This window comes from Mesoplodon mirus (assembly GCF_964341445.2).
Source record: "Mesoplodon mirus genome assembly, chromosome: 7".
Classification (NCBI taxonomy): Eukaryota; Metazoa; Chordata; class Mammalia; order Artiodactyla; family Ziphiidae; genus Mesoplodon; species Mesoplodon mirus.
Genome location: NC_138983.1, coordinates 85874085 through 85887950, shown reverse-complemented (window position 1 = coordinate 85887950; position 13866 = coordinate 85874085). Strand labels below are relative to the sequence as shown.

Sequence of the window (13866 nt, the reverse complement as noted above, 5' to 3'; positions counted from 1 at the left end):
ATGTCAGCTATTCTTCCTCCTGCTCTTTCCTTTAATTACTGCCAACCTTGGAGGATTGAGAGTTAGGAGTTTTCCTGCTCTGTGGTGTCAGTGGTGGGATGAGGGCTTGTTGCCAAGGGGAAGGTCAATCTTGGAAGCAGGACCATCAGGACATGAGATCCAGCTGAGCTCCCCACCTTGAGACGGTCCCTCCACTCCCAGCCTCAGAGAAGGAAGGTTCGATTTTATCAGGAAAACCAACACATTTCTGAAGACTCACATCTCTAGAAGTGTGAGCAAATGTCTAGAAAAATTGTAGGAGAAAATGCTGGTACAGAGAGGATGGCTTTATTATGTTTTCCCAAAGCTGGTTTAGACCAGCTGCCGCAGCAAGCCACGCTGATCAGAGCTGTCCACTGTCATGTGTCAATCAAACACCCGATCAAACATCCATTTAGGATACAGGGCACCTTCAACCTAACAATCAAATTACTTCTGAAAATCCTGGAAAACACAAACTATGCTCCCTAAGAAAGGAAGGTTTTCTTGGATAATACTCTTTAAATACTGTTTGACAATAATAACTATCATCTATTAAAGTGCTCGCTATGAGCTAGGCACTGGGATAAGCACTTTACATAATGATCTCCTTTAATTTTTCCATCATCATTTTACAGCTGGGAAATTGAAGTCCCAGAAAGGTTAGGAGGCTGCCCAAGGTCACAGAGCTTGCAGAGCTGGGATTAGGACACAGGTTTCTGATTCTAGAACTTGTGTCTTCTTAATCATCATGGCTCCCTTCTGATGCCCTTTATGTGTTCATGTTTTTCAGTTTATAGCAAAAAGCAAATGTTAGGCAAGCTCATGACATAATGTTGTACATTAGCTTGTTGAATCTTTTCTGCAGAATATAACATGTGATGTGAAAAGGAGGGCCCAGAGATTGTCCGGGCCAGCATCAGTGCAATGTTATATCATGCTGTACACGATGGGAAGCCGCCTTTCTATTCAAACATTGGATCACTGGTACGGCCAGGCACCAACCAGTCCATACAGGTGTTAGCCCATCAGGGAGGACCTGGCCTCGAACCAATGATGTATACAGTGGTGCCAGGGCACACGGCTTGTGTCTGTCCTCATGCCCACCCTCCCCACGTGTCAGTCAATGCAGAGACAAAGTTTCTTTGGTTACCGTTCGGATCTCTACTCTTGAAAAAGTTGGCAAGTCAGGTTTTGCATCCAATATTTTCCGAACATTTTTTTCCATCCCGAGGGTCTTTAAGTCTAGAAATGATTCATCCATGTGGTCCTTGTGATCTATAAAAGAAATAATTTACACTCAAAAGAAAGGCTCAGGAAGAAGTTACTGCATGTAAAAGTCACAGCTGCTATTTACTGGACACTTACCACAGGCCAGTACTAATTAGCTCACCATCCTCCCTTGGCAGGTGAGGCATCGAGGCCCAGAGAGGTGAAATGACTTGTCCAAGGCCACACAGCTCATATGAGGCTGCAGCCTCCCAGGGCGGGGGCACTGAGGGGGAACCTTCGGCCACAGGTGTGAGGATGGACTTGAACCCAGGCTTCTGTGTCCTAGCCCAGGGCTCCACCCAGCAGCAAGCTTGGTTTCTTGAAAGCCCTATTCCCTCTAAACAGGGTATTTATCCTGGGAAGTTCCCCAAGGTTGGTCCTTGCACAGCATGCGTCTATGAAAAAGTTTCCACTGGGCCACAGTGAAATAAGAAAAAGAAGGACAAGGTTCTGAGTTTTTCATGAAATCCTGTTTATTTAATATCAAGGCCTGCTCTTGACTCTGAGCTCATGCCTACACATCTATTTTTTTTCCTGCCCATCTTTTTTTTATAACTATGTTTTTTTAGTTATGAAATGATGGGGATAGAAGATGGTGGTCCTGGCAAATTGTTTAGTCCCTAAAGTGAACCCTCAAGTCTGGGGCCCATGGTTCTCAGCACAGAGGGATGACTAAGCAGGAGGAAACTTACTTGACAAGCTGGCCTTCTCAAGTTCTTTAATTCGCGCACGAAGCTCAGATAAGGCCTTTTTCTGACACTGAATGACTTCCTCATGTCGGGACCCTTTGCACTTGGCTCCTAGATCACTGAAGGACTGCTCCTGTGGCCAGAATGGTGAGGACAGCAGCTTTATCAGTGATCACAATCTCACTCTCTTGTATTTGAAGAAACATGAACAAATCATGGATTAGCAGAAACCCTGTCACTTACTTAGTACCTTGGAAAATATCATTACAGGGCTTCAGCAGAGAAGGAATTTAAAAATTTCATTTCGAATACAAAGTCACATCTAGGAAGATTTCCAACTTTCCTACCTACTTAGCATCATTATAAATAAGAGATCCCCCCTATGTTCCCTCCCCATGTTTTATTTCTTTTTTTCTTCTAATGTTCTTCTAAGCTTGGGTTTCCACTTGTTGTCATTCTGGTCTCATCTCTGAACAATCACATCAAATTTGCTCCTGGAGGGGCTTTTTTTTTTTGCCTGCACCATGAGGCATGCGGGATCTTAGTTCCCTGACCGGGGATCGAAACCGCGCCCCCTGCAGCGGAAGCACAGAGTCTTAATAACTGGAACACCAGGGAAGTCCCTGGAGGGGCTTTTATTTATTTATTTTTTTTCTGCGTTACGTGGGCCTCTCACTCTTGTGGCCTCTCCGGTTGCGGAGCACAGGCTCCGGACACGCAGGCTCAGTGGCCATGGCTCACGGGCCCAGCTGCTCCGCGGCATGTGGGATCCTCCCGGACCGAGGCATGAACCGGTGTCCCCTGCATCGGCAGGCAGACTCTCAACGCACTGCGCCACCAGGGAAGCCCCAGGTGGTTCTTATCGGCCAACTTGGGGAAAACCTTCTTCTCAGACTTTGTGGCTGAAAATGTAGTCTGCAGAGCTGTGCTATCGGTACCAGCTGGGAGCTGTTCAGAAATGCAGAATCCCAGGCTCCCCCCACCCGAGACCTGCTGAGTCACAATCTGCATTTCAACAACATCCCCATATGATCCGTGGACACCTTTGAGTTGAGAGGTGCCACTGTAAAGTATCCTCTAATTGGCTGGTTTCTGGAAAAGTAAGTAGCAGTTTTGGCCATGTGTTTCCCCTGATATGCATGAAGAGAAAGACTGAAATACTATTGGTTGGTCTTGCACACACTTAGACACAAACCAGGAGCCGCAGTAACGACTGGGATTTGTATCAATAAAATCAGCTGCGGTATATAAACAAAGTACCATTTCTAGACATTTCAATAACCTTGCCTCTTCAAGTTGATCTTCAAGTTGATCTCTGAGTTTTAGGATTCAAGCTTCATGTTAATTCCTCCTACATCATTCACCCTCTTTAATTAATTTAGTTCCCAACAAGGAGTTGCTGAGATTCCTCCATCTAAGTACATGCCCTCTGTTTCTCATAGGAAAGCCCATTTCATCAGTTTCCAGTAGTAAAGAGAAGGACGGGGACCACCTTACCGATTCCTCTGCCATTAGCCGCTTGACTCTGGCTTTCAGCTTCTCCTCTTGCTGCGGTCTTTCCTCGGTCAGCTTCTCCTTCTCTGCCAGATGCTGGGGTAACTCTTCTTGCAGCAAATACTGCTGAGTTTCCCGAGAACTGTTGATCTTCATCTGAAATGAGGGGAAGGGGAACTGCAGCTGATGGGGGACAGGACTAACGCAGCAGTCATTTCCACTACCTTTGGGGGCGGGACAAAGGTTCACGAAACTTTCTTCAAAACACAGAAAAATGATGCTTAGCTTAGTAACTAATAGCGAAGTAGTAGAGCATCGTGGTTAAAAGCTCAGACTCTAGATCTAGATAGAATCTCAGCTCTAGTTCTTTCTAGACACTTCTTCGTATAGAAAATAAGTGGGTGAACTAAGGCAGGCCGTCTTCCTCCTCATTCATCCCTGCCGGCCGCTTGGGTGCGGGATTCCGTGGAGAGCATGGGCCCGTGAAGGGGCTCTGCAGCACGCCTACCTGACCTACTGCCCTTTCCAAATTGGCTTTAATGAGGTTTGCTCTGTTCCTCATTTCTTTCAGCTGAAGCAATTTCCTTCTGGAATCCTGCCGAAGCTTCTCTTCAACCTGAAAGGATGATGAAACCGAGGGCTTGCTGCTAATGTGATCATCATGCCCTCTGGGGAAACTCTTCTAGGGGGGCTAATGGCAGTGGGGGAGTCCCTGAGGGGTAGGGACAGCTGCAGCCCAGCAGCAGGGGTCACAGGCATGCACAGGGTGGAGGCAAACTCACAGGGAGTTGCCCCCTATGGGAAAGGGCCGAGCTCTGCACCCGGGCCTCAAGTATGTTCTACCTCACACTCCCATCCCAGCTCGGTCCCTAACCAGCCGTACGACACTCGGAAAGTTACTTCACTGCTCCGTGACTCAGTGTCCTCATCCGTCAAATGGGGATGATGATACTAGTATCACTGCATAGAGTTATTGTGGGGATTCAATGTTTGGAATAGTGCTTAAGGGCTCTGTGAGTGTGTTAAGTACCGTTGTAACCTATGAAAGGTGGACGGGAATGTCCGCCGTACAGTCTCGTTCTAATAACTCGTGATGGGTACTTGGAAATGTTATGATTGGGTTTATTATCATAACTGTTTGTCGTCACCACTTTGAGCACACTCACTGGTGGTAACCGCTCTGGAGGCTTGCCAAAGCAATGTCTATTAAGAATTGCAGCCTGCCAAGGAAGGCCTTTAAAGTGGAGAAGCTTGCCTACTTTTCCCCCCTTGCTTGGGTAACAGTCAACACACGGTAAGCTTGGGCGTGCTCCACGCTACCCTTGGCTGGCCAGTGTAGGCCTCGCAGCTGCTCAGTTCTTGGATGCACCTGCTGAGCCCTGGGCCCTGGCACTAACAGGAAATGAGGCAAACTCTCGTAAATAAATGGAAAGTTTTTGTGCTGAAACAAATTCACAGGCTGTTTTTTTAGGGATCTGAAGAGGGGGATCACAGGGATGTAATAAAAGACCCAGAAAAGCCCTTAAGAGCTTTCTTCTGAGTAGTGTGGTCCAGTGGAAGAGCCTCTACCCAGCTCCGTTACCTTGGAAAAGTCATCTAAGCTCTCTGGGCCTTAGTTTTCTCCCAGGTCTAAACATGCTCTGACTTCTATGTCAGCAGCCTTTTTCATATGCTGCAAAAGCCAAGTCCAGCCTTGGACTCTGCCCTTATCTGTGCTCTGCATGAACAGCCCCCGTTCCCGTCCCCAAGCCTCAGAGTCACCTTCAACAGCCGCCCTGCTCCCTCTCTCACACTCGGGGGTCTCACGCCTGTCCTCCAACCCCTCTCACATGCAAGCTAGACTGTGACAAGTGGCCTCCTCGCCTCGAGTTTAGTTTCTTCCAGTGCAATCTTAACGGTACTGTGAGAGTTACCCAGCTGTAAGGCAGCTCTGTCCAACAGAACTTTCTGCAATGATACAGGTACTCTGAGCGAGGCTGTGTTGTCTAATATGGCAGCCACCAGGCACATCTGGGGATCGAGCACTCGAAATGGGGATGGTGTGATGGAGGAACTGAACTAAAAATTTTAGTTAATTTTCATTAATTTCAGTGTAAACAGTAGCATGTGGCTGTTTGCTACGCCAGGGTCACTGAAGTCAGACGAACCTGGAGTCAGACAAAACCGACTGTGCCATTGGGCTAGTTACTTTACTAGTAACTAGTAGCCTTGACTTTCTCATCTGTAAAATGGAGAGGATGATTTCTAGATCACAGCGCTGTTGTGAAGATGAAGAGATGAAATGTTCAAGGTAACTCCTAGTACGTGAGAAATTGTAACTACCATTTTCACCCTGATTACTGTCCACGAATGTCATTGCATCAGTCACTTGTTCAGAAGCCTTAGTAGCTCCCCACTGCCTGTGTGGTACAGAGCCCAAGCACCTGAACTAAGGCAAAACACCAAGCCAGGGATTCAAGAAGCCCCTACGAACTCAACGAGGTAAATAAAACTGAATCCACACCTAGATAAACCATAATAAAACTGCTGGAAATCAAGGGAAAAGACAATCTTAAAAGCAACCGGAGAAAAAGACAGATTATGCAAAGGTACAACAGTTAGGCTTACAGATGACTTCTAAATAGAAATAATAGGAGCCACAAGACAATAGTGACATATCTAATGCTGTATCTAATGTGCTGAAAGAAAAGAATTGCCATTGTAGAATTCAATACGCAGTCAAATGTGTTTTAAGAGTGAAGGTTAAATATACATCTCCAGACAGACACACAGGCACATTTGAGAATTTGTCATCAGCAGAGCCACAATGAGGGAAAACATTAAAGGGTATTCTTCAGACACAAGAAAAATGAACCCAGGTGGGTGATCAGAGATGCAGAAAAGACAAGCAACAGTAAGGGTAATGTGTGGATATGATACTGACTATAGAAAAACACTAATAATGTCTTGTGGGGTTTTAAGTATCAAGAGAAGTTTAGAAAATTACAGCAATGGCTTATAAATCTGGAGGGGGTAAGTGAAGTTAAGGTGTTTGAAACTCATTGCACTGTCAAGGAGAAGGGCATAATTATCAACTACTATTGCCTCTTGGTAAGTTAAGAATGCAGGGCTTCCCTGGTGGTGCAGTGGTTGAGAGTCCGCCTGCCGATGCAGGGGACATGGGTTCGTGTTCCGGTCCGGAAGGATCCCACATGCCACGGAGCGGCTGGGCCCGTGAGCCATGGCCGCTGAGCCTGTGCATCCGGAGCCTGTGCTCCACTACGGGAGAGGCCACAACAGTGAGAGGCCCGCGTACCGCAAAAAAAAAAAAAAAAAAAAAAAGAATGCATATTGTAGTCTTCAGGATGACTACTAAGAGAATAGTAGAAGAGTGAAAAACTTAATTAATGTGTGATTTTGGTGAGTCAAGGATGAATGCTATTGTCTTACTATTACTAAGAGAATAGTAAAAAAGTGAAATATTTCCAAGCTAATAGAGGGGGAAAGTGGAATAAGAGAAAACCATCCACTCAGAAGGAGGCAAGAAAGGAGAGAAAAAGGAACATACCACAGATGGTACATCTGGTATTGAGCAAGAAGGTAGATTTAAACCCCAGTACACGAGTAATTACATAATATAAATGGACTAAAAGTCAAAGATTGTCAAACTGGATTTTGTAAAAATGATACGCTATCTGAAGGCATATGTCTAAACCTTAAGACAAAAATTGACAGAGAACATATGAAAAAGATATGGTATGAAAACTCTAACCAACAGAAAGCCAGTGGTGAAGCTAAATGACAAAGGAGACATTAAGGGAGAAACACTACTAGAGATGAAAAGGGATATTTCATGATGATCTAAAGTTTTGCTCTACAGGAAGTATTAGGATTCTAAATTTATATGCACCTAGTAACACAGCCTCAAAATATATAAAGCAAAAATCGTTCATATTAAAAGAAGAAACACACAAATGACAAACATGTTGAGATTTTTAAAAACATTCTCAATGATGGAACAAAAAGACAAAAAAAAATCAATATGAGAATTTAAGTTGGATCAACATCATTGGCAAACTTGATTTAATGGATCAATTCTTTCTTAGATAATTTCACAATTAAGATCTGAAGGCAGTCTAGGGTTGTGGTTACACACAGGAGCTTTGGAGTCAGGCAGACCTGGATTCAAGTTCTGCCACAACTACTTTATGCAAGTGAACTTGGATAACTTCCTTCACCTCTGTGAGCCCCAGTTTTCCCGACTGTAAAGTGGGGTTAATACCAGTATAGACCGCATGGGGTCATTGTGAGGATGAACAGAGATGATGCAGGTGGAGTGCTGGCCCCAGAGTGGTTCCCAGGCCGACCTGTCCCTGCCATACCTTGCTCTTTTCCCACAGCGTCATAGAGATCAGGCTCTGCTCGGTACTGCTCCTTTTCAGCTCCACCCTGAGCTTCCTCATTTCTTTTTCCATGTCATGGATTTGCTGAAAGAGTTCCAACAACAGGGAAGTCAACTTCACAACTCATTTCATCCGGTTCATTAAGGCAGAAACCTAGTCTGGGATTCGCTTAACTCCTTCCCTTGGGGGACAATTCCACGTATTTGAGGCAAAGTAGACTTTCTTTCAACGGATGCAATGAAAGGGCTGGGTGAGGGAAAATTTGAGTTTCTTTTGAAGATCAGCATGGATCCTGGATTAAACAGTACAAGATACCTATCCACTCATTAGAGTCTCTTTCCTTGGGGCACATTTTTGAGTTCAATCTAAATAAGGGCTGTTTGGAAGACACAATGGGCACAGTTTGGAAGAAAAGAACAATGACATTTTTCTTTTTTCTCATTTGAGGCAGAGAAGTGTGCTCCTGACAGAGAGAAGAACACATGTCTCCTGCTCCCGTCCCAGGCACCGTCCTTCCCAACGGATGGAAAACGTATGCCTGGTGATGTGCACGAGGGTTCGGGCCGGTACAGGGGGTGAACATTTACATTGAGTGGTCATCTTTTCATTGTATTCATTTTTATGTTCACCTTCCATACAAGGCCAGTGATACATTTGCTTTTTATTTTGTTTTTATGAATTGTTGTAAAATTGAATGTATTTAAGTAAAAATACTTCAAGAAGAGTTGTGTTAATAACAGTGCTCAGGGCTGTGATAAAACTTGTGACAGTGGATCATGAAAGTCTGGGCATCACAAGTCCAGGGGTAGGGACCACGGTGAATTTCTAGCAGCATACGGTGGCCACCTCCCGTCCCTTTCCCCAGGGGAAACCTGATGAGGGGCCTTGAGCCAACTGCCCAGAAAATCTGGGGAGAGTGTGTTTTCCATGGTCTTTTCACCCATCTCTTTGAGGCCAGCAAATCAAAGAATTAGGAGACTACATTAACAGACAAACACCCAGAAAGCCCCAGAGCTTGTGCTAGCTAATGGGCCAAGGAACCCCTCCAAAACCCTCAAGGCCACAATCTAGGCTTTCAGTGGACACCTAGGGGTCAGGAGGTTCAACGCACGGTTTTGCAGAGTTTTAACTCTTTCTCTTGGGCTTCCCACTTCTCCTTCTGGGCATCTTCCTTCTGTAACTCTTCTTTCAGCACTGAGCACTGTGGAGAAAAAGGACAAGGCCACGGGGGCTTGGCTGGGGGTCCCAAGTACCTGTGTTCATGCCCAGGAGTGTTTCCTGTTGTATAACCCAATCACACCTCTGAATTCTGAGAGGCGAGACCATTTGTGTGATGGGAGCAGGGGATCCTGCAGTCCTTCCCAGTTCACCCCTCTCCTGAGTTCTGAGGAATAGAGCATCTAAGTTCCTCTTCAAAAGCCAGCAAACTTCACTGCAGGGGAAATCCAGCTTTGTAGAGTCTGGGGACTTAGGGTGCAGGAATTGGGATGTTTTCACGCTGTGACCAGTGAGGGCGGAGGGGGCTGAGCCAGTGAGCTCAGGTCCATCTTAGGGCTATTGTGCAGGTTGCATCTCAAAGACACAACTGCCCCGACTGGTGTGGAGGGGTAAACGGAGCTGTCTTGCCCGAGGGCGGCTTGGCAACAGGCATTAAGGGCATAAGGATGGATGTGCCTTCTTTTGACCCAGCAATTCCCACTTTAGGAATGTACCTTAAGGACAATGACTGGAGAAATAAGTAAATCTGTAGTTTCAAGGATGCTCTTCACAGAATTGTCAGTAACAGTGGAAGAAAAAAAAAAAAGAGGAAACAACCCAAGTGTTGTTTATAACAGCAGACCACTTTATAACACTGGGTACATCCAGGAGAAAGTATGTAGCTTTTAAGACGAATGATAAGAGCGTTGATTTATTAGCACGGGAAAATAGTAAGCATTTAAAAATTTTAAAAATGTGCATAGTATAAATTAACTATAAAATGATTGATTGATTGATTTCTAGGCAATATATAGAAATAAGACTGGAAGAACATACATGAAAATATTAACACTTATTTCTGAAGGTAGCATTTCCTCTCCTCTCTTTTTATTTTTTCTTCTCAATGTCATCTACTTATTTTTCTAAAATTAACACACATGATGTATGTCATTAAAAAAAAGGCATCTCAAATGTTCACAAGAGCAGTACCCTTGGTGATGACGAGCCCTTGTGCTATTGGCCAGCACAGTCTAGAGGAGAAGGGACCTCATTCCAAGGTCAACGAGGAAGGGGAAACGGGGACATAAATCATCCAAATGCACTTCAGGAGGTAGAAGAGCCAAGCAGGTGCTGTCTTTGCAGATTCCTTGTACTTAGCACCAGCTCTGCATCCCCTTCCCGTCCCCAACACACACACACACACACACACACACACACACACACACACACACCACATTAAACAGCTATAGCACATGCCTGGGAAGACACTCTGCTTGGGAGAAACGAATGCAGAGGGCTTGGCCAGGCAGCTGACCCGGGGCAGAGGCAGAAGAGCACAACGAAAACCAGCCTCCCACTTCTCAGAAAACGATTTTGTCATCCCCATTTCACAGATGGGGAAATGGAGGCCAAATAAGTTACAATAAAAGAAAGCTCTGGGATGGGACCCTGGTCTGTCTGATCCCAAAGCTCGTGCAGTGCCTTTCACCAGCTCCAAACTGGGTATGGTACTACGTACCAGGTATTACTTACTGTGCCTTTTCCTTGGAACCTCAAGATCTGTTCTCACCCCACCCCCATGCAGACCTAGCTATCGGGTAGCCTCTGGGAATCTCTGACTTGCCACCTGAGATGAAAGCTTTGAGGTTTTACCTTGACTCACAGAAACAGGCACATCATGCAAATACTGAGAAATCTTATCCTATAGAGTCAGGATTCTAAAGTTAGCATTGAAGGCAAGATTTGCAAAGGGTCAAAGTTACATGTAAAAAGCTCTTTGCTTGCCTACCACGTTCATCTTCCATAGAGACATTCCACACACTAAAGTCTAAGGAAGAAATGAGCGTCTGCGTGTTTGCATCTGGATCTTCAGACGTTCTGCTGTGAAGACAGTTATGAGAACCAGCGGTGCTGGGACCACGATGCAGCCGTGTGGTCATCCTTGCTCACAGGGAGATCGTATTCTGTTTAATGTTAAACTTTGTACTGGCAGTATATGCTCATAGGTGGGTTTGTTGCTGGGATTAAACAAACTCATTTATAATAGGGGTTACAAAATGTTTGCTGGATTTGAAAATCTATTATGCTTCTTCTGAGCCACATACACGCTATCCTTTGAAAGGCTTCAGAGAAGTTGGCCACCTGCCCAGCAGCTACCCTCCCTGTGTCCTTGGGCACTGGCCTCATCTCACCACCGTGTGTCATGTGACTCCACTGTGTCTGCTTTTCGCAGCTACAATTTGCTGATGACCCGACACTCACTCTGGAGCTGAGGGCTTCGAGCTGGTGATCCTTTTCTTTGTTCTCACTTTTCAGTTGATTCACCTCCTGTTGTAGTTGTTGAACTTGACCATCCTTTACTAACACGTCTCTTTGCAAAGATGACACCATCTCTGTAAAAGAACCAAACCAAACCAAAACAAAAGACTCATGGAGGTCAAAGAGGCAAGAAGGATTCTTGGCAACACCATGGCTCTCAGCCAACGTTCGGACAAGACGTTCAAAACCCGGGCCACCACCGGTGCCCGCCTAGAACTGGGGGGCTTTTTGCAAGGGTCCCAGAGCAGGAAAGGGAATGAGAGCAAAGTCCACGGAACAGGGTTTGAGGCTTCAGTGAGAATAAGGGGCAGTCAGCACCAGCGAGAGGAGAAGCCTTTGGGGGCCCCTTGTGGGCACAGGCCAGGCAAAGCCGGGAGGAGAGGCCACACCATGGGCCTGGGGAACAAAGGCCCAGCACAGGGAAGGTCCAGGAATTCTTCTCCAGAGGCCAGGAGACGGGCGTGTGGCAGAGGGAACTGCTGGACACTATTGATGGGGTGGGTGGTTGGTTTCTCAGTCCTGAGTTTGGACCCCTCTCTACCACTTATTAGCTTGGTGGTCTTGGACAAGCTATTTCACCTCCCACTGTCTGTCCCACACAGAGTTATTGTAAGGGTCAAATGATGCGGTATGTCCCAAGAACACAAAGTGGCTAAATTATGTTTGTTCCATGGCGCCTATGATTTTTCTCGGCAGCCAGCTTCCAAAATGGGCCCAATGATCCCTACCACCTAGAATTCATGCCTTGTGTAGCCCCTCCCACCCTGAATAGGGCTGCCATGGGTAACCAATATGATACTCTGGAAATGACGGACTGTTTCCTCTCAGGCTGGGTCATAAAACACACTGTGGCCTCCTCTTTGCTCTCTCTCCAATCATTCACTCTGGGGGAAGCCAACTGCTGTGTCGTGACGACACTCAAACAGCCCTAGAGAGAAGCATGTGTGCTGAGGGACTAAGGCCTCCAGCCAATAGCCACATGAGCAGCCATTTTGAAGGGGGATCCTCCGGCTCCCCCCGAGGCTTTAATTTTTTTTTTTTTTTTTCTTTTTTTTTGCGGTATGCGGGCCTCTCACTGTTGTGGCCTCTCCCGTTGCGGAGCACAGGCTCCGGACGCGCAGGCCCAGCGGCCATGGCTCACGGGCCCAGCCGCTCCGCGGCATATGGGATCCTCCCAGACCGGGGCACGAACCCGTATCCCCTGCATCGGCAGGCGGACTCTCAACCACTGCGCCACCAGGGAGGCCCTCCCCCCGAGGCTTTAGATGACATGACTGATGCCCCAGCCGACATCTTGCCTGCAACTCATGAGAACTAAGTCACCCCCCCCTCAAATTCCTGAACTACAGAAACTGGGGGAGATAATAAATATTGGTTGGGGTTTTATCCATTACATTTTGGGGTAACTTGTTATGCAGCAATAGATAACTACTCCATTACTGTAGTATCATTTTTTTAAAACATCTTTATTGGAGTATAATTGCTTTACAATGGTGTGTTAGTTTCTGCTTTATAACCAAGTGAATCAGTTATGCATATACATATCTCCCCATATCTCTTCCCTCTTGCATTGTAGTATCATTTTGAATAAAAGTGGGAAGAAGGGTGCATAAATGCAGTGGTATTGGGTTATCTCCTACGGTTCTTTTCTTAAAAGAACATCAGGCCCAGTTTTAGTGGTAGGTTTCAATCAAGAATGTCTATGAAATAAAGCACAAAATGCTCCAGAATTTCATTTTAAAAATGAGCTTTGCCTCCAGGACACAGTTCAGTTACTTGGAAATCCCTCTGGGGCTTGCCACACTTTGAGTGGGTCCAGCCCATCTCAAGCATTATCCCAACCCAGGTCTGTCCGACTCCCTGATCGGAGAAGGTGGGATCTGAGACAGGCTTGATGCTTGGATGAGGTTTCACTGGCCGACATACGGGAGGAAGGTGAGGACCAGCGAGTTCATCCTTCCATTCCTGGTGCCCAGAACAGCACCTAGCCTGGGGGAGGTGCTCAGAAAATATCTGAGGACATCCCAAGTGAGGGAGGAGAATAAGCAGAGACCTGGGGGCAGCAGGGGGTGGGGCTGGGTGTGATTAAGTTGCAGAGTGAGGCAGAAGAAAAGCACAGATTCATACAGAGATGGGGATTCACGTGCGACTCAATGCTGTGCCTGGCTTCTACAGCTGTGGGCATGTTTCCTGCTACGCGCTGGCTGCCTTCAGAGTGATGTGCCCCTCCGAGGCTCACTGCCTCCTCCCTGTCACCTGCTTCTCTCCCTCCCCTCGTCTGTGAGTGGTCCCATCCTCTTCAGGTCTCTAGGCATGTCAGTTTTGGCTTAAAAAACTCCACTGGATTCCCAACACCCTTGGAATAAAAACCCAGACCCCCCGACCCTGCCCAGCCCCACAATCCTCTGTTCACTCCACGCAGCCTCGCTTGCCCTTGGCTTGTCCTTGCCCACCTGAAACAGGTCCTCTCTAAAAGAAGGACATAGCCGTGGAGG

The 13866-nt window shown here is 46.5% G+C and overlaps 1 protein-coding gene across 1 annotated transcript in view; it reads right to left on the bottom strand.

The window, feature by feature from the left end:
* The window catches only part of LOC309808843 (forkhead-associated domain-containing protein 1-like), a gene marked incomplete at its 5' end in the record, with an annotated part of 203913 nt that overhangs the window by 127238 nt on the left and 62809 nt on the right, over positions 1 to 13866 (bottom strand). The window contains 6 exons of the mRNA XM_082629415.1: positions 1172 to 1296; positions 1983 to 2106; positions 3988 to 4089; positions 7835 to 7939; positions 8967 to 9056; positions 11315 to 11445. Coding sequence (XP_082485541.1) covers positions 1172 to 1296; positions 1983 to 2106; positions 3988 to 4089; positions 7835 to 7939; positions 8967 to 9056; positions 11315 to 11445 — 677 coding nt within the window. The remainder of the gene's footprint in view (positions 1 to 1171; positions 1297 to 1982; positions 2107 to 3987; positions 4090 to 7834; positions 7940 to 8966; positions 9057 to 11314; positions 11446 to 13866) is intronic.